The sequence below is a fragment of the Carlito syrichta genome, unplaced genomic scaffold (genome assembly GCF_000164805.1).
Source record: "Carlito syrichta isolate Samal-C Ts95f unplaced genomic scaffold, Tarsius_syrichta-2.0.1 Scaffold308804, whole genome shotgun sequence".
NCBI classification, from domain to species: Eukaryota; Metazoa; Chordata; class Mammalia; order Primates; family Tarsiidae; genus Carlito; species Carlito syrichta.
The window spans coordinates 778090-803142 of NW_007252900.1; the positions used below are offsets into that span (position 1 = coordinate 778090).

The window sequence follows — 25053 nt, forward strand, 5'->3', positions numbered from 1 at the left end:
GGGCTCAGGCAGTCCTCTCACTTTGGCCTTCCAAAGTGCTGGGATTATAGGTGTGAGCCATCACGCCCAGCTTCTTTTTAAAATTTTTAATTGATGCATAATAATTGTGCATATTTACGGGATACAGAGTGATATTTTGATACATACAATGTGTAATGATCAAGTCATGGTAATTAATATATCTATTGCCTCAAATATTTTTTTTGAGGGACTGGTATTGCTGGATTTTAGATATGTGTATTTTTTTTATAGCCCTTGTTCATTTATTTTAATAATTGACATTAATTTTAATTGTGGTAATTGTTCAGTGCATTTTTTTAAACTTTTAATTTTTTTATTTTAAAGATGTGGGGTGCAATTCAGGATTAGGTGTACAAATGATCATTATGCAGATAACCCTTGTTGATGAGGTGTGCCCCCCTTCCCCAGGCAGATTCCCACTACTGCCAATCCTTTTCTTATAGTATTACGATAATTGCTCAAGGTCTGCTTATGAATGAGAGCATGTGATACTCAGTTCTTTGTTTCTGTGAAAGATCACTCAGTATTATAGACTCTGAGTCCAGGCAGGCTGCTGTGAAGTTCATGATTTTGAACTTCACAGCTGTGTAATATTCCATTGTGTATATGCACCACCTTTTTTTTTATCCAGTACTCTTTTGATGGGCAGCACGATTGGTTCCATGTTCTTGCTACTGTGAACAATGCTGTGATAAACATACATGTGCAGGTTTTTTTTTTTATAGAATGATTTGAATTCTTCCAGGTATATTCCCAGTAGGGGGATTGCGGGGTCATATGGAAGGTTGATATTTAGATCTTTTAGTCGCTACACTGTTTTCCACAGAGGCTATACTAGTTTATACTCCCACCAACAGTGTAGAAGTGTTCCCTTTTCGCCACGTCCTCTCCAGCATTTGTTATTTTCTGAGTTATCGACAATAGCCGTTCTGACTGGAATTAGGTGGTATCTCAATGTAGTTTTAATTTGCATTTCTTTTTTTTGGGGGGGGGTTGGAGTCTCACTCTGTCCCCAGACTGGAGTGCAGTGACCGCTCCCAGCCACCGCAGCCTCGACCTGCTAGGCTCCGGCGATCCTTCTGCCTCAGCCTTCCAAGTAGCTGGAACTACAGGCGCGTGCTACCACGCCCGGCTAATTTTTGATTTATTGTAGAGATGAGGTCTCGCCAAGTTGCCCAAGCAGGTCTCAAACACACGGGCTCAGGCAATTCACTCACCTCAGCCTCCCAAGGCACGGAATTACAGGCTGAGCCACCGAGCCCGGCTTGCATTTCTTTAATGACAAGTGAGATTGAGCGTTTTTTCACGTATCTGTTTGCTGCTTGTATGTCTTCTTTTGAGAACTGTCTATTCATATCTTTTGCCCACTTTTTAATGGGGCTGTTTGTTTTTTTCTTTTTGGCACATTTGAGTTCCTTGTAAATCCTAGATGTTAGGCCTTTGTCAGACATACAGTTGGCAAATATTTTTTCCCAGTCTGTGGGCTGTCTCCTGCTGTCGATGGTTTCTTTGGTTTTCCAGAAGCTTGTCAGTTTGATGAGGTCTCACTTGTCTATCTTATCTTTTATGTCATGGGCATTTGGGGTTTTGGTCAGGAATTGGTTGCCAGTTCCAATATCCATAAGGGTGTCTCCTGCATTTTCTAAGGTTTTTGAGGTTTTACGTCTAGGTCTTTGATTCATTTAGAGTTAATTTTTGTATATGGTGATAGGTAGGGATCTTGTTTTAATCTGCATGTGGTCAGCCAGTTTTCCCAGCACCATTTACTGAGTAGGTTCTCTCCCCAGTGGTTGGTTGGTAGAGGCTTTGTCAAAGATGAGTTGGTTGAGAAATTGAGGTTTTTCTTCTGGAGTCGCTATCCTGTCCCATTGGTTTATATGTCTGTTCTTGTACCAGTGCCAAACTGTTTTGATTATTGTAGCTTTATAATAAAGTTTAAAGTCTAGGAATGTGATACCTCCTGCTCTGTTTCTTTTGCTGAGGATTGTTTTGGCAATTTGTGGTCGTTTATGCTTTCATATGAATTCCTGTATTGTTGTTTCCAAGTCTGAGAAGAATGCTGCTGGCAATGTAATGGGTATTGTGTTAAGTGTGTAAATTGCCTTGGGTAGGATGGACATCTTAACAGTGTTGATTCTTCCAATCCATGAGCATGGAATATTTTTCCATTTGATTGTGTCGTCTTTTGATTTCTTTGAGCAATGTTTTGTAGTTTTTGTTGTAAAGGTCTTCGTCGTCTCTGGTTAGGAAGATGCCAAGGTATTTGATATTTTTTGTGGCTATTGTGAATGGAATTGTGCTTTTTGGGGGGACTTTCTGTTTGTTTATTGTTTATAGAAATGTGACTGTCTTAGGCAAATTGTTCTCCTAAGTGGATGTATAAATTATTCTCTCCGTGGTAATTTTTCTCCATCTGGAAAAGTATAATAGCCTCATCTCCCTATATTCTTATCAACACAGTATTATCAGACATTGTAATTTTTATTAATCTGATACAAGTGAAATAGTAAGTTCTTTTAATTTGATTTTCTTGAGTACTGTGAAAGTCGATGTTTTACATATACACTGGTGATTTCTAGATCCTCTTCTTGAATTGCCTTTTAAATTATCTGTTTTTATTCTGGATGTTTTTAAAATTTATTTGTAAGAGTTCTCTAACTTTATCTTCTCATATTTTCTTGGTTATATGACTTACAAATACATCCTAGAATGTGTCTTGTTTTTAATTTTGTAGTGGGCACACATGCTGGTTAAACATTTTCCTTCTATTACTAATTATCTAGAGATTTTTATTTCTAATTATTAAATAATTTTAATGATTATAAACCTATTTACTTTTTCTATTCCTTTATTTTACTTTTTATTTTATTTTCATTGTGAGGTACAAGTGAGGATTTAATTGTACATAAGTAAGTTGCATGCAGGTGAAGTTTGGGCTTCTAGCAGGCCCTTTCTCCCCCAGTAGTGAACCTGGTACCCAGTGTGTTGTCTGTTGCTACCTCCCTCCCTCCCTCCTCTGGCATTGCCCAGCATCTGTTGATCCCACTCTTGCGCTCATGTGATCAGTGATTAGGGCTCCCTTATGAAAGTGAGAACATGTGGCATTCATTCCTCTGTTTCTGTGATAGTTCACTTAGTATGATCTCCAGCGGCAAAGGACATGATTTTGTTGATCTTTATGTAGTATTCCATTGTGTATATGTACCACATTTTCTTTATCCAGTTCATTTTTGATGGGCATCTGCGTTGGTTCCATGTTTTTGCTATGTTGAATAGTGCTGCAATGAACATACCTTTGCAGATATCTCTTTGGTAGAGTGATTTATGTTTGTCTGGGCATATTCCCAGAAGTGGGATTGTATGGAAGCTCAGTTTTTAGTTCTTTGAGAAAATGTCACACTGCTTTCTACAAAGGTTGAAGTAGTTTGCATTCTTACCAACAGTGTAGAAGCATTTCCTTTTCTCCACACCGTACCAGCATCTGTTGTTTTTTTGACTTTTTAAATAATAGACATCCTTTCTGGTGTTAGGTGATATTTCAATGTAGTTTTGATTTGCATTTCTCTGATAATGAGTGAGGCTGAGCATTTTTTCTTATATTTGTTGGCTGCTTGAGTGGCTTTCTTTGAGAAGTGTCTATTCATATCCCTTTTTTTTTTGAGTTGGAGCCTCACTCTGTCGCCCAGACTGGAGTGCAGTGGCCACTCCCGGCCACCGCAGCCTCAACCTGCTGGGGTCAGGCGATCCTTCTGCCTCAGCCTTCCAAGTAGCTGGAATTACAGCCATGCGCTACCACGCGGGCTGATTTTTTGATTTATTGTAGAGGTGAGGTCTCGCCAAGTTGCCCAGGTGGATCTCGAACCCACAGGCTCAGGCAATTCACTCACCTCAGCCTCCCAAAGCGTGGGATTACAGGCTGAGCCACTGAGCCCGGCCTATTCTTATCCTTTGCCCGCCTTTTTTTTTTTTTTTTTTTTTTTTAACTAATGTGCATTTAATCACCAAAGAACTGAAGATGTCTGGGCTTTTATTCTGAATGTTTCTAAGACTGTGTCCATTAAATGCAAACAAAAGAGGAAGAAGTCTTGGCAGAACAGGAGAAGTGACATGCACTTGATGATGGATTTAAATATTATTCATGGCATATAGCCTAGTCCATGCTCTAGCTGTTTCTGTGGCTTGGGCCTCATTGATCTTCCACTGCTCTGCAACTATTTGCTAGCAGATCGTCCTGGTTGGAAGCATTTAACAAAGCCTGGATGGAGAGCAGGACTATGTGGATCTGCAATGCTGGGGACCACTTATCTTTCAAAATATTTAAACATTTTTTTCACTGTCAATTTATCTGAATTCCTAGATGTTCCTAGATGGTAGACTTTTATCAGTTGAATAGCTTGCAGATTTTTTTCATACCGTGGATTGTCGAGATACTCTCTTGATGGTTTCTTTTTTTTGTGTAAAAACTTTTCAGTTTGATAAGGTCCTACCTGTCAATCTTGCTTTTGTTGAATTTGCTTTTGAGGACCTGCTTGTGAACTCATTGCCTATTCTGATGTTCAGACGAGTGTTTCTTAAATGTTTTGGTAAGATTTTTGTAGTTTGAGGTTTTTTTTTTTTTTGAGTTGGAACCTCACTGTGACGCCCAGACTGGAGTGCAGTGGCCGCTCGGCCACCGCAGCCTCGACCTGCTGGGCGCCGGCGATCCTCCCGCCTCAGCCTTCCCAGTAGCTGGAACTACAGGCACGCTCTACCACGCCTGGCTAATTTTTTTTTTTTTTTTTTTTGTTTTGTTTTGTTTTGAGTTGGAGTCTCACTCTGTCGCCCAGACTGGAGTGCAGTGGCCGCTCCCGGCCACCGCAGCCTCGACCTACTGGGCTCCAGTGATCCTTCCGCCTCAGCCTTCCGAGTAGCCGGAATTACAGCCATGCGCTACCACGCCCGGCTGATTTTTTGATTTATTGTAGAGATGAGGTCTCGCTGCCCAGGCGGGTCTCGAACCCGCGGGCTCAGGCCATCCACTCACCTCAGCCTCCCAAAGGCGCGGGATTACAGGCTGAGCCACCAAGCCCGGCTTTTTTATTTTATTTTATTTTATTTTATTTTATTTTATTGTAGAGATGAGGTCTCACCAAGTTGCCCAGGTAGGTCCCGAACCCGCGGGCTCAGGCAGTCCACTCACCTCTGCCTCCCAAAGCGCAGGATTACAGGCTGAGCCACCGAGCCCAGCAGTTTGAGGTTTTACATTTAAGTCCTTCATCTATTTTGAGTTAATTTTTGTCTGTGGTGATAGGTAAGGGATCCAGTTTTATTCTGCATGTGGCTGGCCAGTTTTTTCAGCCTCATTTGTTAAATATGATTTCCTTTCTCCGTCGTCAGACATTTATTATTTCTTTATGTTGGGAGCATCCAAGATCCTCCCTTCTAGCTATTTGAAAATATGCAATAAATTGTTAACTGTAGTCCCTCTACAGGGCTATAGAATGCTAGAACTTATCCTTTCCATCTTGCTATAATTTTGTATTCTTTAACGAAGCTCACTCTATCTCCACTATTCTCTCCACGCTTCCTAGTAACCACTGTTCTACTCTCTACTTCTATGAGATCAACTATTTTAGCTTCCACGTATGAGTGTGAACATGTGGTATTTATCTTTCTTGCCTGATTTAGTTCACTTAACATAATGACTTCCAGGCTCGTACATTTTGCTGTAAATGACAGGGTTTCATTCTTTTTTTTTCAGTCTATCATATGATTTTATATTCTTCCCTCAACCATAATAATATGATATCCAAATTTTTGTCTTAACTCGTGGGCCTGTAAACATAGGCTAATCCATCCCACTTACAGGCAAGGCAAATGCTGCTGTTTGAAATGGTCCCACCATGGACCCTCTGGTCATCCAAATTGAGTCACCCCCTTGCCTGACTTTATCTTCACTATATTGTACAGCTACTTCATTGAATCTCATTCTAGACTTTAACTTTTCCATGGCTTCCATGATTTTGCTGTGTTTTTCACAAAGAATGTGTCTGACCTTTACTGCATTGCCACCACCTTTAGGACCCTGAGCCTTCTTGTCAGGACTGTTACTCCCGGTGGCTGCTCTCCCTTTCCCCCCTTTTCTAGAGCCACTTTATCCTTTGGTGGTGTCTTCAAAACTTGCTGTTGAGCACTCAACCTCATTCTTTTAATAGTTGAATATTCTATTATGTATATATACCACATTTTCTTTGTCCGTTCATCTGTTGGTGAACACTCAGGTTGATTCTGTATCTTGGCTATTGTGAACACTGCTGCAGTAAACATAGTTATACAGATGTCTCTTCAGTACTTCCTTTCCTTTGGATATATCCCCAGTGTATTGCTGGATCATGTGGTAGTTCAATTTTTTTTTTTTTTGAGTCAGAGTCTCACTCTGTCACCCAGACTGGAGTGCGGTGGTATGTTCACGGCTACTGCAGCCTCTACCTGCTGGGCTCTGGCGATCCTTCCGCCTCAGCCTTGCAAGTAATTGGTACTACAGGCACAAGCCAACACGCTCAGCTAACTTTTTGATTTGTTGTAGAGATGAGGTCTTGCCAAGTTGTCCATGCTGATCTCGAACCCCTGGGCTCAGGCAATCCTCTTGCCTCTGCTTCTCAAAATGCTGGGATTACAGGGGTGAGCAACCTTGCCCAGTTTAGTGTACTTTCTAAAGGTATATGTCTTTTAAGATTGATCTAGTTGGTAGTGTAAATACATTGTGTGTTTTGTGCTTGTTTCCCTGTGTTCTTGACTTTTCTGGGTATTAGCAAACTTAGAACTGTTTTCCATTCTACAAGTGGTTGAAAATTGCTGTTGCCTTTGATTTCCAATTCTTTAATTATGAGAGATTTAGCCACTATTTATTTTTCTTTTGAAGAACTACCTATTCATATCCATAGCCTATTTTTTTTTTGAGTCAGAGTCTCAATCTGTTGCCCAGGTTGGAGTACATTAGCAGTCTTGCTTCACCGCAACCCCGAACTCCTGGAGTCAGTCAGTCTTTCTACCTCAGCCAGTGTGTGCCACCACACATGACTAATTAAAAAACATTTTGTTTTTTTGTAGAGATGAGGTCTTGCTGTGTTGCCATGACTGGTCTTGAGCTTCCAGGCTCAAGCAGTCTTCCCACCTCAGCCTCCCAAATTGCGGGGATTGCAAGTGTGAGTCACCATGCCCAGCCCCATAACTTATTTTTCTACTAGGCTCTCTGTCTTGTTTTTTTTTTTTATTGCTATATAAAATTCTTCCTCAGCCACATGTAGCACATTGAAAAAGCTTAAAGGTTGCAGTTGCCTAGATACTCACTTTTGTTTAATTTGCTTCACAATGTTATTTGCTTTAGAAATGGATAATGGACCATCTCAAAGAGATCATTTCATGAGAAGTGGATTTACCTCTCAGAGGAGTTTGAGAAACAGAGGTAAGTGTCTGTCTTTAATCTTCTCAACTGTTGAGTAATGGAGTGGATAGAGGCTTTCATGGTTGTTTGATGGAGAGCTAAGTCTGTTATAACTATGTGTAGTTGGCTTTGTGTTGAGATGATGAGTTCATTCTTTCAAGTTGAATTTTTTTTGTTGTGTTGCTTTTCTGAGATAGTAGGAAGTAGTTAAATTGATTAGACAGATTGATTGGACAGATGGGTTGGATGGACAAATGCTTCACATAACTGTTTTTTAATTGTTTTTTATGATGTTGATTTTCAGCATTTGACATGAAGAATGCCTTTGTAAAAGCTTCAGGGATTAGAGATGAGAAGGACCTTTTTCTTAAGTTTTATATTTCTCAAGAAAAGGCAATATAGGAAACATTTCTGTTACCTCATTATTGTTAATTTTTTAAGAGTTTTTTTGGTCAAGATTGGCTTTTTAAATTTTGCTCTTAGGGCAGCTAACACTTGACTTGAGAGATAATGACATAGCAAAACACCATCCTACAGTCCATTTTTAGATTTAATATTAAAATGCTGAAAATATTCTGCACTGTGTTTTATAGTTGTGCAATAGCATATTAGAACTTCAAGTTAAATTTATTTAAAAATGTATTTGATCATCTTTGTAAAAGATGCCATAACTATGGCTATTTGATAGTTTTAAACATAGTTAACACTTCTCACCAGGCACAGTGGTGAATGTCTGAAATCTCAGCACTTTTGGAGGTCAAGGTGGGAGGATTGCTTGAGCTCAGAAGTTCAAGACCAGCCTGGGCAACATAGTTATAGTGAGACCTCATCTCTGTAAAAAAAAAAAAAAAAATTACCTGGGCTTGGTGGCACGTGCTTGGAATCCCAGCTGCTTGGAGGCTGAGGCAGAAGGATCCCTTGAGCCCAGGAGGTTGAGGCAGTGGTAAGCCGTGATTGTGCCACTGTACTCCAGCCTGAGTGCCAGAGTGAGAACTTAACTCAAAAAAATAATGGTGATAAACATATTTAACATATTCACTTATCCTTGAATTTATGTTATTTTTTTTAAAAAGCTTTGTCTCCAGATTTTTTTTATTATGGAAACTAAAAGTTTTGATGTGTGATGTTTCATTTGACATTTGGAAAACTTAATTTCTTATTTAGATTCAGTGAACACACATTTGAGTTTTATATTTTGACATGTTCCTGCTACTAATGGAAATAATTTATTCAAATATACATATATATTTTGTTTTTTAAACCTGCATATTAAGTAAGATACATTGCTGATTTGGATCATGTAATTGTGCTAAGAGGTTCAAATATAGTTTTTGTTAGCTACTACTAATATAAGAAATAACATTTTAGTACTGCATTCAGGAAAATTAATATTTAGATATATTTTAAAATTATTTTTTAGAAGAGACTATATGATACTTTTTGATGTAGACTTCTAAATATTGTAGAATAAAGTCTTTTTCAATGAGCAAACCATTACTGAGACAGACTTTATCACAAATTATTTCTATGTTTTAAATTGAAATGCACATTAAATTCTGATTAAGACTCTCTGTTGGATACTAATACTTAAAAAAATTATCTTTATATACTACATGTAATCTGGGAAATTCATGGGCCCATGAGTGTAACTTCTTATGATTCATCTAACATTTTATATTGTTTCAATTATTTATTTTTTTCTCAGTAGAACTTGTATAATTAGTAATGTTTTTGAAGTTGACTCAGTTGCTTAAAATACAATATTGATTAGCTTTTTATGTTCTGTGAAGTATGGCTAAGTGGTTTTAACTTCTTAAATCACACATATCTTTGAAATCTGATGAAAATACTTAGTTGGGCATACACAATTTTGCATGTGTTTTTTAGGAGTTGCACAGATCCCCTTTAACTCCTCTGTATTAGAATGCTATAGAGACAGGCAAGACAGTTTATAGGGATCACAGGGAATACTTTAATTTTCACCGTTGAAAGTTTGAATATCAGTTTATGCTGTTTTGGATGTCTCTGCTATTTTTTTTAATTTTTAATTTTAAATAATCATGCTCCTTGTCACATTTCTGTGCTTGAGATTGTTAATTTAGTAGTAGAGAAACATATGGAAAGAAATATTACTTAAAGGTACAGATAGGTAAAGGTATAAATGCTGTGGGAATGTAGACAAAAGATAAATTATGAATGGAGGGCTGAAGGAAGACTTTACAGAATTGGATTTTTTAAGAATGAAATGAATTTTGATAGGAAAAATAGGAAAACAGAGAAATGCCATACTGAAGAAACATCATGTACAAAGATACAAAGTATTAGAAGTTGGTAATGTGGAGCATAGGAAGTTGTTTTATGTGAATTAAAATGTTGGGTTTAAGAATTATATAATGGGAAATAAAGCTAAGGTCAGTGCAGGAAAATAGTGTGGTGAGATGTGGAGGTATAAAGGGGAATTGTATTCATAGCTTTTTTGCCTTATGTAGTCCCTTATTTTAATTTTAAAAGTAGAAAGATTATGAGAGAGAGAACTAGAAAAATAAAGAACAGATAGAACAGTAAAAAAACAAACAAACAGGTAAAAGTATAAAGTTTTCAACAGCAGCGACTTTCACCTGGTGCAGATTGTAATAGCTGACTCTAATCAGGATGAAGATTCAACATAAAAAATTATGGAGCTAAATTTTCCTGGTTGAAGGTCTCCAGTAAAATAACAACTAGTAGAAAGCTGTATTTTACCAGTAGTAGATTTATGTTTTTATCTTGGTATCATCATTTAAGAGTTTTTAAAAAGAAGTTGCAAGTATATTACTTTTTAATTTTAGGTTTCTATTCTATTCTCTTCCTGTCCTTGGAAATTCCCTACCCCAAAGATTTGTTTAATTACTAGTTTTTGATAACACACTTAGTTAAACTCTTTAACATAAAATTATCTGAATGTTTTCAGATGCTGGTAAGTCTAATAAAGGAGAGAATATATCTACAGTGGGTGGTTTTAGAGCTGAAAAAGGTTTTGGAAACAAGTAATTACTTGCTTATGATATCTTACAATCAAAACTTGAGTGATTTTATAATTTAAACACTGACTGACAGGCATTCCATATTGACATTTAGTTTTAAGGTATGTATTCCGTGAGCATCTTTGTGCTTAAAGATCATTGTATTAAAACTCAATATTTAAAAATTTTATGAAAGCTTGCTAGATTGATGCTTTTAAAATTAATTTTAAAGACATGTCTACATGCTCCAGCGATGCATAAATCTTTAACATAGGTTTTTAGGAAATAAGAAATTTTATTATTATTTTTTTGTTTGTTTTTGAGTTGGAGTCTCACTCGGTCGCCCAGACTGGAGTGCAGTGGCCGCTCCTGGCCACCGCAGCCTCGCCTGCTGGGCTCCGGCGATCCTTCTGCCTCAGCCTTCCGAGTAGCCGGAATTACAGGCGTGGGCTACCATGCCTGGCTGATTTTTTGATTTATTGTAGAGATGAGGTCTTGCTGCCCACGCGGGTCTCGAACCCGCGGGCTGAGGCAGTCCACTCACCTCAACCTCCCAAAGGCGTGCGGGATTACAGGCTGAGCCACTGAGCCCGGCTAAGAAATTTGAAAGCAGAACTCGATAAAACCTTTTTTTAAAAAAGTTGTCAAGCTGAAGACTGGGCAGTGGCACATCTGGAGGCCTTATTCCATGCCAGACCTGCAACTGCAGTGCCCCCACAGTAGACCAGACCTGGGTAGTAGGCTCTAGGGTCCCGATGGATGGAGGGGTCTAAGATGTCCAACGGCACCATGCAGTTGAGCTTTGTGCCAGCACTGAAGCCAGCCCCTGAAACTGGACACGAACTTTGACTTCCTGGATCGGGTCACCATTTAGGAGCTCATAGCTCCATTACTTACCACAGCCCAGACAAAACCAGGAGAGACCCAGGAGGAAGAGGCTAACTCAGGAGAGGAGAAGCCGTTTATTGAAACTCACCAGGATAGTGTCTCTTGCAGATTCATCCCCCCAGCCAGGATTATATCCACAGATAACACCAACAGCTTTGCTCTGATCGGGGAGATATCTGATGGTGGCACTATGGAGAACCTCAGACAAAGACTGAAGGTCACTGGGGACCCTTTTGACATCATGTCAGGCCGGACAGATGTGGATCACCTACTGTGTGAGGAATCTCACAGATACTCTTTTAGACCAGCTGAACACTCAGCTCAATGTCACTGGAAATGAGTGTCAGAAGTATAAATGATGTTTGGAGATCCTAGAGCAAATGAATGAGGATGACAGTGAGCAGCTACAGATGGAGCTGAAGTTGCTGGCGCTAGAGGAGGAGAGGCTGATCCAGGAGCTGGAGGATGTGGAGAAGGACCCCAAGCTCGTTGCAAAAAGTCTTAAGAAGGTCCAGACTGAGGCTGAGATACTGGATCAGGAAGAAACTCAGTATCAGAGACAATACAGTGAGTTTAGACAGCAGCTGGAGCTGGATGATGAGCTGAAGGGCATAGAAAACCAGATATATTATGCCCAAATGCAGCTGGACAAGCGGAAGAAAATGTCTCCAATGTGACCTTCCACATCTGGCACCATGGACAATTTGGCACAATCATTAACTTCGGACTAGGTTGCCTGCCCAGTATTCCTATGGAATGGAATGAGATTAATGCTGCTTGGGGTCAGACTGTGTTGCTGCTCCATGCTCTGGCCAAGATGGGTCTGAAATTTCATAAGTATCAACTTGTTCCTTACAGAAACCATTCATATCTGGTGTCTCTGACAGGCAAATCTAAGGAGCTGTCGTTACACTGTTTTTGGGGTGGTTGCGGTTTTTCTGGAACAACAAATTTGACCATGCAATGGTGGCTTTCCTGGACTGTGTGCAGCAGTTCAAAGAAGTTGAAAAAGGCAAGACATGTTTTACCTTCCTTACAGGAGGGATGTGGAGGAAGGCAAGATTGAAGGCACAGGAGGCAGCAGCAGCTCCTATCCCATCAAAACCCAGTTTAACTCTGAAGAACAGTGGATAAAAGCTCTCAAGTTCATGCTGATGAACCTTAACTGGGGTCTTGCTTGGGTATCCTCACAATTTTATAACAAATAACTTTCTTTTTTTCCTTAGAAGATGTTTGCCTTAAAAACTTTGAATTTTGTTTTGTTTGCAAAAATGTTTTAAATTGAATTTGGGTAATATTAAACAGCACATATTTGCAATACCAAAAAAGAAAAAAATCCACAAAAGCCACTTTATTTTAAAATCTCACATGACAGATAGCTACAACATACCATGTGTGGCTGTCAGCCCTTGTCATAGTTTTGACTCTTAACTCCATGCCATCCTTTACCTTTCTTCCATGGAAACAACTAAGTTAAGTTTGCTTTTGTTTTTTTCTTAACTGAGTTGAATTGAGATCAGTGTGTTTTTACTGGATTTTTATCTCTCTCAACTTCCTGCACTTACAATATGAAATAAAACTGTCTCCACTGAGATGGCATCATGTTTGAGATGCACAGTTGGATAACGTGGGAAAATGACATCTAAACTTTTCCTGGTTACCATGTGATGTGATCAAAAGCTTGAAATTCGACACTTCTCACTTGGTTCTAGTGCTGAATACCTACTCTGCTCTGTGTAGTGATATGAGATGGTGTTTGATACTGTTTGAGACATTATGGGGAAATTTAGCTATTTGTAATAAAGATTTGCTACAGTCAAAAAAGTAGTCAACAAACAAATTAACAGGATTTCAGTTTTACTGAGAAGGGAAATAATATTGGATATTGAATTATAATTTAGTTGTATTGTTCTTTAGCAGATGAAGAGATTATGTGTTAGTTTGTAAAACTTTAAGAATTTTGATGTTTTGAAATAGAAATAATATAGTGGTTATACTGACATATACCTCTGTTTTGCCCATGTACTTGTAGAGGAGAATGTGACATTTGAGGTAATATAGAAGTGGCTGAAAAGAAGTTGATTTTTACCTTAAGAGAATGGAGCTAATAATTGGTATAAAGCAGCCTGAATGAGTTCTTATTCAATATCTATATATACAGTTGTATATGGTTTATCTTAAAGGGCAGTGTAACTAGTAGTCCCTATAAGGTTTTTTGTTTTTCTACAGAGGTACAGGAAATCATTCCGTTTATATTTTGTATAGGTTTTTCAAATAGCAAGTTTGAAGATGGTGATAGCTCTGGTTTCTGGAAAGGTAAGTTCAGTGTTTTGTGTTAACCTTTAAAATTTTAATGTCAAAGTACATGTTAAAGAGAAACTAGGATTAAATAACTTAGTTTAGTACAATTCAAATTTATTTAATCCCAGTTTTATGCAGCTGCTATATTCAAAACCTTAACCAATGATATTACTGGTTCTTAGAGAAAGAATCCAGACCTTCTAATTTGGCCTGTTGCCTGCCAACTGTCTGCCTTAGTTAATCTATGAGCTATAATTTTTGAATGCTCTGCTACTTTAGGAAATTAAGGATAGATAGTAGAAAGAGCAAGTCAAGAATTGAAACTCCACTCCATGTATGAATATAGCTTAGGTTGTTTAGGGTTCCATTTAGATTCAAATACATCTAAGAAGAAGATTAATGAGAATATGAATCAGTGCTGTGATTAAAGACATTTCTGTCAAAGGTACTGACACTCTCAGGGAATATAGAGAATAAGAGTAGAGCAATGCTACCAGAAGATAGACTACAGTAATAAACAGTGCTTTCCCAAATCTGATTATTTGGGTGAAGCTTTAGAACCTGTACTTAAAAGCATCCCTGGTGATTCTATGCCTCCTTTGTTTGGTAACCATTGATCCTGTGGATTCTTTACACCGTAGTCTACTTTGGAGTTCTAGACTTGGTTTAATGTCTCTGACCTGCTACCTGCAAGTTGAATTAAATGTAGAACAAGTCGCTTAATCTTTCTAAGCCACAGTTTTCTATTTTGTAGAATGGAGGCCATCTATTTTATAGGTTTTTAGGCAGATTAAGTGAGAATGCATGTGAAAGCACAAAACTCACTACTAGACACATTCATGGTAAACCCTGGATAAAATGCCACCTGTCTTCATTAGTATTTAAGACTGGATCTTATTATACTCTTTGATTCCCAAAGTCAAACTAAACTTAGACCTGATCACTTAAAATCCTTTTGAAATAAGGCTGAATTTTTAAAGTACCAAATAAGACTATTTCCCCACACTGTTGACAGTCTCTTTGTCCCTGCTTCTTTTCTTTTTCTCCTGTCTCATTCAAATAAAAACATATATAACAAAGAACTCTAGTATTTATGAGAGAAAAAAACACTATAATTTTTCCTTTTCCATTTCTATTTGTCTTTCTGTTCTGATCGCTCAACTTTCAACCAATTTGATACTCAAGACCATGTCTACACATTCAAAGACCTTCCTACCCAGGTGACTCCTTTCTAGAAGTAGTGGACCTGAGAGCATTTGAGCACCAATTTCAGTTTCTGACAGCACTTGAGAAAACTTTTTTCCAACATGGCCTCCTTGATTTGCTTTGGTCTACTTCTGTTTTCATTCTTAGTCCCCCTGAAATACACACACACACACACACACACACACACACACACACACACACACACACACACACACACACACACAATCACAGTGAATTCTTTTATTCTCTCAATTGTTGACAAACCCAGTTTCAGATTTTGAACTCGTGATAGAAGCTTTTACTCTGTACATAAATGGATAGTGTATTTTGTGATTGTTTTGCCCTGTAATCTACTTTCCTCAAACTTGGTATAGTGAAGTGATAAAGAGCTCAGATTTTTGAGTTGGACACCCTTGGTGTGAGACTCAGATCCTCCTTCTGGCAGTTGTATTATCTTGAAAAATGTACCTAACCTTTCTGTTTTTATTTGACCTGTTTATAAAATGTGGATTTTATACCCATTTTATAAAGTTTTTGTGGAGATTTAAAAAGTTAATATATTTGATGCATTTAGAACAGTGCCAAGCACACACTGAATTCTGTGTGTTATTATTTTTATATTACGTAATTAATAGTTTGCAAATAATCTTGGGATCGTTATCTCAGTTTTGTTTGTGTTTGGCTTTATTTTCTACTTTACAGGAGTAATTATTTTATTTTATTTTATTTATTTATTTTTTTGAGTTGGAGTCTCACTCTGTCACCCAGACTGGAGTGCAGTGGCTGCTCCGGCCACTGCAGCCTCAACCTGCTGGGCTCCGCTGATCCTGCCGCCTCAGCCTTTGAGTAGCTGCAGTTACGCATGTGCTACCATGCCCGACTGATTTTTTTTTTAATTTATTGTAGAGGTCTCGCCAAGTTGCCCAGGTGGGTCTCGAACCCGTGGGCTCAGGCAATCCACTCACCTTAGCCTCCCAAAGGCGCGGGATTGCAGGCTGAGCCACCAAGCCCGGCTAGGAGTAATTATTTTTAGTAACTTTTTATTTTGAAGTAGTTTGATTTACAAGAATTTGAAAAAATAGTACAGAGGGTTTCCATTTACCCTTCACCCAGCTTCTCCTAATGTTATTTTAATTCCCAGTGTGGTTAAAATAACAATAGGTTTGTTTTAGGGAAACAATTGGTCAAAGATAATGTGAGGTCTTCTTACCAGGTTCCAAATTAATTGTTTGTTTGTTTTTTTTCCCTCTAAAGCAATTCATGGTAGCTATTATCATTATTCCAGGGTCAACCTTCTTTCTAAAATTATTTCTTTCCTGCTTAGCTTCCTTATACTAAGTCCTGCTTTCAGAAATGTTGTCTTGTTGTTCAATGGCTTTTCAGGAATGTTTGTCAGTTGTTAATTACAGCTCAAATAGGAGCCTGCAGTAAGAGATCTGGGTCATTGTTTATTGTAAAACAATTTTAATTGTTAAATAGCTTGGTTATTTTACACAGTGACTTAATCAGTAGCCTAAAAGCTGTTTAGTCATTTGCTGTCATTACTGTGACTTAAATATTAATGACATGTACACAGAGCCTTTGAAACCATTTGTATTTCCCAAATGAGACATTTTTGGAATATTCTGGAAAGCTTGAAGTTATATTAATAACATAGAACTTCAAAATTTTGAAAAATTCTTTGTTCTTTTCATAATAAACCTTTCTGGGAATGGGATATAAGAATTTGCTTTTAATCAACTCTCTAGGTAATTCTTAGTCAATCTTCAGTGCAGTAATCCTCTCATACCACTGTTTTAAAATCTTGGTAATGTTATTTGTTAATGTCATTAAAAATGGAGAAGCCAGGTTACTCCTGAATTATTTCATTAGGATGAATGGGAAAAAGTTTGCATATATTTAAGAAAACTCTGCCTGGGCGCTGGTGGCTCATGCCTCTAATTCCAGCACTTTGGGAGGCTCGAGGTGGGAGAATTGCTTGAGCACAGGAGTCTCTACAACAAGCTTTAAAAAAGAAAGGAAGAAAGAAAGACCAATGTCTCAGTTTATTAAGGATGGTAAATTACAGAAAAATAGATGATGACATTATAAATAGAACGGCACCACCTCCATGTGTTTCTAGTGGTCTGTGTGAGAATCACTTGATTAATAGTTTAGATATTCCTGAAATCATTTTTGGTTACACTGACGTTTATGATGTTCTTATTTTTTGACTAGTTTTGCTTAAGTATAGCAAATTGTTAATTCTCAGTTATATACTTAACATTTAGGTACATTAGATGATTTGTATAGGGAATTGATTCTGAGTAATGCCTTAGTATTTCTGTTAAAATTATTTGAAGAAATAAAATTTTTATATTTTAACTTATGAAAATATTTATTTTGTTTTTTTACTGATTTATTTTGTGCCAGTTCTATTATTTGTATATTAACTGCATTTTTAAAGTTAATTATTTAGGTGCTATTCACATATTACATTTTTATTCAAGAACCGAATAATGACTGTGAGGATAATCAAACATGGAACAGAGGGTTTTCCAAGAGAGGCGGTAAGGACCACATTTTGGAACAGTTTGTATTTAAGGCAGAAATTCTACACTGACAAAGCTGATCTTGGCAGAGCTAATAGAAAGATAGATTCTGTTATGTGAAAACTTTTGAAGAAAAATACTTTATCATATGTTTTTGGCTTTTAATACTTGAGTAAATATCTAGATGGTGCCAGCCTTTCACTTTCTAATGTCACTGGATCTTTTTTAAAATGTAAGGTCTCCAAAACGTGCTATAAGTTTCAGAAGAGGAACAGTGTGAATCTTGGACGATCACAATTTAGATGAACTGGGGATGTCTTTGTCCCTGAATGTGGGGTCATTAGAAATTTGGGCAAGGGAAGAAATTGTAGATTATTTTTTGTTCAAGTCTAGTAGTATTTCACTATAGTCTGCTAATTCTGCCTCTAATGAGATTAAGGTGAGGTATAAGAATTATGATGCTTAGTTCCTGGTTATATATGACCAGTTATGTTAAAACAGCAACAACAAAAAGCATGGTGAACTTGCTATAAAATTGCTACAGATGTGCTAATCTATGATAAAATAGTTTATTGTTTGGAACTGCATAGTAATCAGATACATCACTATTTTTGCTGCATCCTGGGGACATCCTTTTCTTTTGCCCATTAGGTAGTTAACTGGCTGAATTAGGACCTCCTTAGTACAGTTGGGTTTTGTGGATTTCACAGTGAGGGAAAGCTATTTGTCTCCTCAATTGGGTCTCATTATTATGATAATTGTGGAGAGGGGTTGTGGTGGGGATGGCTTCTTTCACTTAGCATGATGTTTCCAAGATTCATCCATTTTGAGGCATGTGATAGTATCATTCCTTTTTATAGCTGAATAATATTCCATTGTATGAATATACCACGTTTTGTTTGTTCTTTAATTGATGAACATTTGGGTTGTTTCCACTTTGGGGCTATTATGACTAATGCTATAAACATTTGTATACAAGTTTTTGTGTGAACATACATTTTCATTTTTCTGGAGTATAGACATAGGAGTGGAATTGCAGTGTCGTATGGTAACTCTTATGTTTAATTTTTTGAGGAATTGACAACTTTTCTACAGCATCTGTACATTTTACATTCCCATCCTCAATATCTGAGTGTTCTGATTTCTCTATATCTATCAGTGCTAACTCTTTTTTTATTACAGCAATTCTAGTGAGTATGAAATGGTATCTTACTGTGGTTTTGATTTGTATTTTCTGATAATTTTGATATTGAGCAGCTTTTCCTGTGCTTATTGGCCATTTGTATATCTTTGGAGAAATGTCTGTTCAGATTGTTTGCCCATTTTAACAATTGGACTGCTTTTTTTATTGTTTTAATATTTATCCATTCTCAATAAAGTATCATCCGATTCATAATTTCACATATTTTACCTTCTGTGGGTTATCTTTGTACTTTCTTGGAGGTTATACTTTGAAGTGCTACTTTTTTTTTTTTTGAGTTGGAGTCTCACTCGGTCGCCCAGACTGGAGTGCAGTGGCCACTCCCAGCCACCGCAGCCTCGACCTGCTGGGCTCTGGCGATCCTTCCTCCTCAGCCTTCCGAGTAGCCGGAATTACAGGCATGTGCTACCATGCCTGGCTGATTTTTTGATTTATTGTAGAGATGAGGTCTTGCTGCCCAGGCAGGTCTCGAACCCACGGCTCAGGCAATCCACTCACCTCAGCCTCCCAAAGGTGCGGGATTACAGGCTGAGCCACCGAGCCCAGCTGCTACTTTTTTAAAATCAGAGTCTCACTTTGTTGCTTGGGCTGGGTGCGGTGGCATGATCATGGCTTACCGCAGCCTCCAACTCCTGGGCTCAGCCTCCTGAGTAGCTGGGACTACAGGCATATGTCACCATGCCCAGCTAATTTTTTTTTTTGGTAGAGACTATATGTTGCTCTGTTGACCAGGCTGGTCTTGAACTCCTGGGCTCAAGTGATCCTTCCACTTCTGTCTCCCAAAGTGCTGGCCACTATTCCCAGCCACTGACATTTTATGTTTTTATGCAGTTCAGTTTATCTATTTTTTTCCTTGCTGATTGTTTTGGTATATCTAGAAAACTGCTTTCTAATCCACAGTCATGCAGATATTTATCTATGTTTCCTTCCAGGAATTTTATAGTTTTAGTTCTCAACATTTCAATCTCTATCCATTTTGAGTTTCTGTTTGCAGATAGTGTGAGGTAGGCATCCAACTTAATTCTTTTGCATATGGATATCCAGTTGTCCCAGCAACATTTCTTTTTGTTCTGTATTGATGCATCTAGGTGTGGATCTCTTTGGGTTTATCCTCCTTGGAGTTTGGGCTTCTTGGATGTATAGATTAATACTTTTTAAAATCAGATTTGGAAATTGTCAGCTATTTTTTGTGCTGACATCTCTATGATATAAAATTTCTATTTTAACTATTTTTAAGTATACAATTTGTGGCATTAAGTGCCACTATCATCACCCAAACAGAAACCTTGTACCCCATTAGGCAAGTAACTCCCCATACTCCCTTACACCTGGTCTGGTAACCTCTATTTCATGTTCTCTATGAATTTCCCTATTTTAGATATTTCATATGAGTAGAATCATACAATTTATTTGTTCTGTTGTGTTTGGCTTATTTTACTTGGCATCTCATTTTTCAGTGTTCATCTATGCTGTAACACGAATCAAAATTACATTATTTTAATAGTTGAATATGTACTATTGTGTATATTTACTGCAGTTTATCTTTTCATCTGTTGATAGAAATTTGGGATGTTTCTTTTATCTGACTATTGTGGATAATGATGCCATGAGCATTCATCTACAGTTATCTGTTTTAGTCCCTATTTTCACATTTTTTGGTTATATACTTAGGCATGGAATTGCTGGGAGATGGAACTAGAGGAAGTTAAAACGCCACAAAATTTCTTGTTCTTATCAACAGTCAGCCTTATTTTTGGGTTTGTTTTAATATTCCCTGGGTTGCTGCAAGCTTTTGATTCATTTTTAGAGTTTGACAAAAGTTAATTTAGATAGTTTTTGCCCATTTTTTTCTTGCCTTTTTGGAGTAGTGGAATTTGGAGGTTCCTTACTTGGTCATTTTTGTTGATGTCAGTGATACATATAATTTTACAGTTTTCATTTTGTTTGTTAGTATATAGAAATATAATTAACTTTTGTACATTGACAGTTTAGTGACTTTACTAAATTTCTAGTAAATGAAAAAAGATTTTTTTAAAAAGACAAATGTCAAATGATATATAAAGTCATTCCTTAAGATTGCTATCAAATGTCTTTAAGAATTGCAAGAAATTGTCAGTTGTCCTTATGAAATGTAAAATACACCCACTGGAAGGACTTATGTTACCTTTAAAAATACATTAATGTCATTTTGTAAAAAGTGACATTTAAAGTGGTAAAGTTTTAAATATTTTAGTAACTCAGAAAATACAGAATATTCTATCACAAACGCCTGTATATTACTACCCAGATTTATCAGGAACATTTTGTCATATTTACTTCAAATCTAGAAAAAAGATTGTAATTGTTGAAGAGCCCATCTTTTCAACTTTCCCCTATAAAGGGGTAACTTTATATTTTAAAATCTTCCTTTTCCCAGAGGTACCCTATTTTGACATTGGTATGTATACTTCCTGTCCATGTTTTTAGAAATATTTAATACTATATCTATCTTTCTGGGAAATTTTCATTTAGTATTTTTGAGATTTGTATATTGAAAATGTGGATCTAGTTCATTCATTTTAACTCTGTATAATACTTTATTCTTACCTTTTGGCCTGTTTATCTTAACAAAGATCATTTTTAAGATTGTGTAGTATACAAGAAGTTGCTGCCCTTCCTTTACATCAAAGATGGTTGTACAGACTTCTGATTTTTCATAACATCCATGTTATTTTCACCTTAGTTATAGTCTCCTTATATAACTTGGAACTGGCATCAACTCTGGGATGGGGGAAAGCATGCTTCTTTAAATGTTTGAGTTTCTACTGTGTAGAGAGACATTAAGATATAGATACTAGAGGTCTGAGGCACATTCATTGGCTCAAACAAAGCAGATAGATTTGAAAAGGACCTAATTTAAACTTATAGAAAGAATAGAGTGATTACAAACATAATGGAAGGATTGAACAGATTAAACACAGATGAGTAGAATAAATTAATCCAAAGATCTGAGGAAGTTTCCTAAATTTGGAAATGGAAAACATGAAAGCAGTTAATAAGGCATGGAAGATAAAATAAGAACTGATAGTCTAACTATGTCTAAATATTTCCTGAGAAGAGAATAGAAAAACGGGAAGGACAAGGGGAGGAAAGAAGATTATACAAAGAGAATAGATGAGACTTTTCCAGAGCTAGAGAGGCACAAGTGTCCTGGGCAAATTAAATAAAAGCAAATTCACACCTTATGCATGTATTGAAATCATAGTATTACAAAAAATTTTAAAACACTATAAAACTATGATCTACCAGTAGAGGAACAACGCATTCACAAAAGAATTTTTTCGTTAGTAAAGGTGAAGGTCAGAGTGCAATAGAATAATAGATTCAGAATGCTGAGGGAGAATAGCTCTGAATGCAAATCGCTATAGTCAGATAATTACCTAATTATCTGTCAGTGAGAAGTAATGCCATTCAGATAAAAATGGTATTTAATACTCTCAGGCTGTTGAAGAATATTAAATAATATACAGTAGTAAGAAGACAGTTGAATTCAGGAAGGAGTAGGAAACAAGCAATGATGAGCCCCCACCCCCCAAAAAACCAAACTCAATAAAACAAAGGTAAAAATGTAAAACAGGTAAAAATATTGGTAATCATAATATTGACTATATAAGCTATAGCAAAAATGACTATTAATTTAAAGGTTTTAGAAACACAGAAGAACTAACATAATACATGAAAAGACAAGTTCTTTGCCAGCTCAGTTGGGAAGGAGAATAGATTGAAACTAACTTAAAGATTTCCTACATAGGTAAAATTGAAGGGTAATCAGAGAAAGAATAACACGTGTAACTTACTAATGGAGGAAATTCAGTAGAAGGACAGAGCATTGTAAGGAGACTAGATTGAAAATAATTTAAACATTTCTTAAATATTCATGGTGAAATTGATAAAAACAAGATGTATAACTTACTGTTTGGAGAAAACTAATAGAAAGAAGAAAACAAAAAGCATTGAAAAAAACCAATAGAGAGAAAACACAAAATAAGATGGTAGAAATATAAATCCATATATCAATAATAATAATATATATAAACATATTTCAGTGCAGAGTAGAAAATAAAGAGAAAAAAATGTTGGTTCAATATTAACCCAAAGAAAGCTGGTATGGAAATAGGAGACAAATGCCAAAGTAGACTTACAAGGGATTAAGAAAGAATTACTCAATTCACCAGAAAGATATTACAGTTCTGAACGTGGTTTGAATCTAACAACACATTAAGATACACAGACAATAATAGACATAAGGAAAAAATGTGTAAATCCTATTAAGTTTTAACCCTTTTTTCCCTCAGGATTTGATAGACTGAACAGATTAGAAATTAGTAAGAATATAGCAGATTTGAATACCAGTTACTAAGCTTGATTTACTATTTGTTTGGAGTAATATATACTAAAATTATGGATTATATACTTTTCCAGCATATATGGGAAGTATATATGATTTGACTACCTGTTAAGGCCAAAAACATAAAAACATACCATAGATATATCATATACCATGTTCTTTTATTAAAGTACAATAAAAGTAGAAATCAATAACAATAAGCCTAACTATCATGGTTTGGAAACTTAATTTCTCAGTTCATAAATAATAATTCATGTGGAGATCCTAAAATATTTAGAATTTAATGACAATAAAAACAGAACATGCTAAAACTTTGAGGATGTATCTAAAGCAGCCACCATCTTAGAGGAAATTTTGTAGCCTTAAATGCATCCATTAGAAGAGAATATAATAAACTAAGTGTTCAGGTAATTAAAAAGGAAGAAGTAAACTCGGACAATAGAAGGAAATAAAAAAGATAATAGACACAAATGAAAATAGAAACAGATACAATGAAGTATTCAGCAGTAAAAGTGAATGTAGTAGTTTCCCACATCAACAAAGTTGAGTAAAAGAATATGCAGATGAATATGTTCTGTATGACTATATTATAAAAATTCAAATACTAAATATGTTGCTTAAGGATATGTATATAGTTGGTAAAATTAAATTAACAGGAAATGAAAAATTCAGGATACTGGTTGGGTGGAGGGAGAGGAAGTGCTCGGGGAAAAGGAGAGAAACATAAGAACAAGAGAAAAGCATGGACTGTGAGTGTATTGGAAGCGTTTTAGTCTTAAACTGGATGTTGAAGACAAGCTTTCATTTATTGTATTTTAAATTTACGTATATGTTTATATATCCTTTTACTTTCATGAAAAGAACTTAAACTTTAAAAAAAGATTCAGAAGATAGCATTTAAAAAAAAAATAGATAAACTCTGGTAAGGTTTCTTAAAAGATGAAGCACAAATAAATAATTTAAAATAAAATGTGGGTGTAAATATTGATATATAGATCATTGATAGATTGAGGAATATAAGATTTAGGTTATATATACATAACTACAAATCTACTTTAATTAGCCCTGTCCCATTTTATGAAGACTTTAAAATGAATGTAACCTAATTTTGAAAAATAGCATATGTAGAATTTTTACCTTTACTGATTATTGTCTTTAGGTGTAAATTGTTGCAAGAGTTATAAACTAAACAATCTCGATTTCTTTGTTTCCTGCCCAGTTGACACTTTGGTTTTGAATTGATCTGGTTCTGCCTGTTGTGGAATCAAATTTTACTGTGAACTCTCTCTTCTGATTTTTTGGTATTACATATAATTGGAAATTGTATGTAACAGGAAGTCAGACTTTATATATGCATACATGTCTGTGTTTTGACTGAAATATTTACTGTATTCTATAGGGAGGAAATAACAAGCCTAGAATTTATTGAATCTTTATGTGGACTGTGTACATTCAGTTAATGGTACAGTTTTGGTGACTTTCAGTGTCTTATTCAAGTGCTGTTTTTTCCTTTTAGTCGTTTTTAGTCTTGATTCTCAAAGCAAGCTGTGTTTTTTTTTTTTAATTGTAGTCATATCTATTTATATTAGTGAAGTTGAAATTTCTTGGTTGAGTATGTCATTTCTTTTTAGTAACTATTAATGCCTTAAAATACTTAAGTTATTGAATTAATTCAAGGCCTAAATTAAATTTGACCATTATCATTTCCCCAAGATTTCAAGATTTGTTGTTGTTTTGTGTTGTTCTTGTGTGTGTATTTTATTATTATAGGCTATCAAGATGGAAATAATCCAGAAGCATCAGGGCCATCCAGAAGAGGTGGAAGAGATAGTTTCCGAGGTTGCCGTGGAGGATTTGGTCTAGGAAGTTCAAGTTAGTAGTGATTTGCAAATGGTGTGCTTCATCTGTTAAGAAGAAAATGATTTTTAAAAATCTATCAAAGAAGGTTGTTATGAGGATTATATAAGAATAGCTTATCTTAGTGGCTGATACAGATTAATTTCTCACATTGTAATACCATCATTTTTTAGACACATGTAATTGCTTATTTGGTTAAGTTGAAATATATGAATTTTAAAAGTAAGCTTGTGTGA

At 36.2% G+C, this 25053-nt stretch overlaps 1 protein-coding gene and 1 pseudogene across 2 annotated transcripts in view; both read left to right on the plus strand.

The window, feature by feature from the left end:
• DDX4 (DEAD-box helicase 4) overlaps positions 1–25053 on the plus strand; it is a 74433-nt gene that overhangs the window by 18029 nt on the left and 31351 nt on the right. Inside the window, exons 3-7 of one of the 2 annotated variants that reach the window (XM_021716392.1) lie at positions 7388–7465; positions 10395–10400; positions 13600–13650; positions 17331–17390; positions 24731–24832. In XM_021716392.1, coding sequence (XP_021572067.1) covers positions 7388–7465; positions 10395–10400; positions 13600–13650; positions 17331–17390; positions 24731–24832 — 297 coding nt within the window. Of the gene's footprint in view, positions 1–7387; positions 7466–10394; positions 10401–13599; positions 13651–16507; positions 16590–17330; positions 17391–24730; positions 24833–25053 lie in introns of those variants that run through there. The other variant, XM_008065793.2, reaches the window with a different exon arrangement.
• On the plus strand, positions 11206–12542 carry LOC103268242 (annotated as a pseudogene).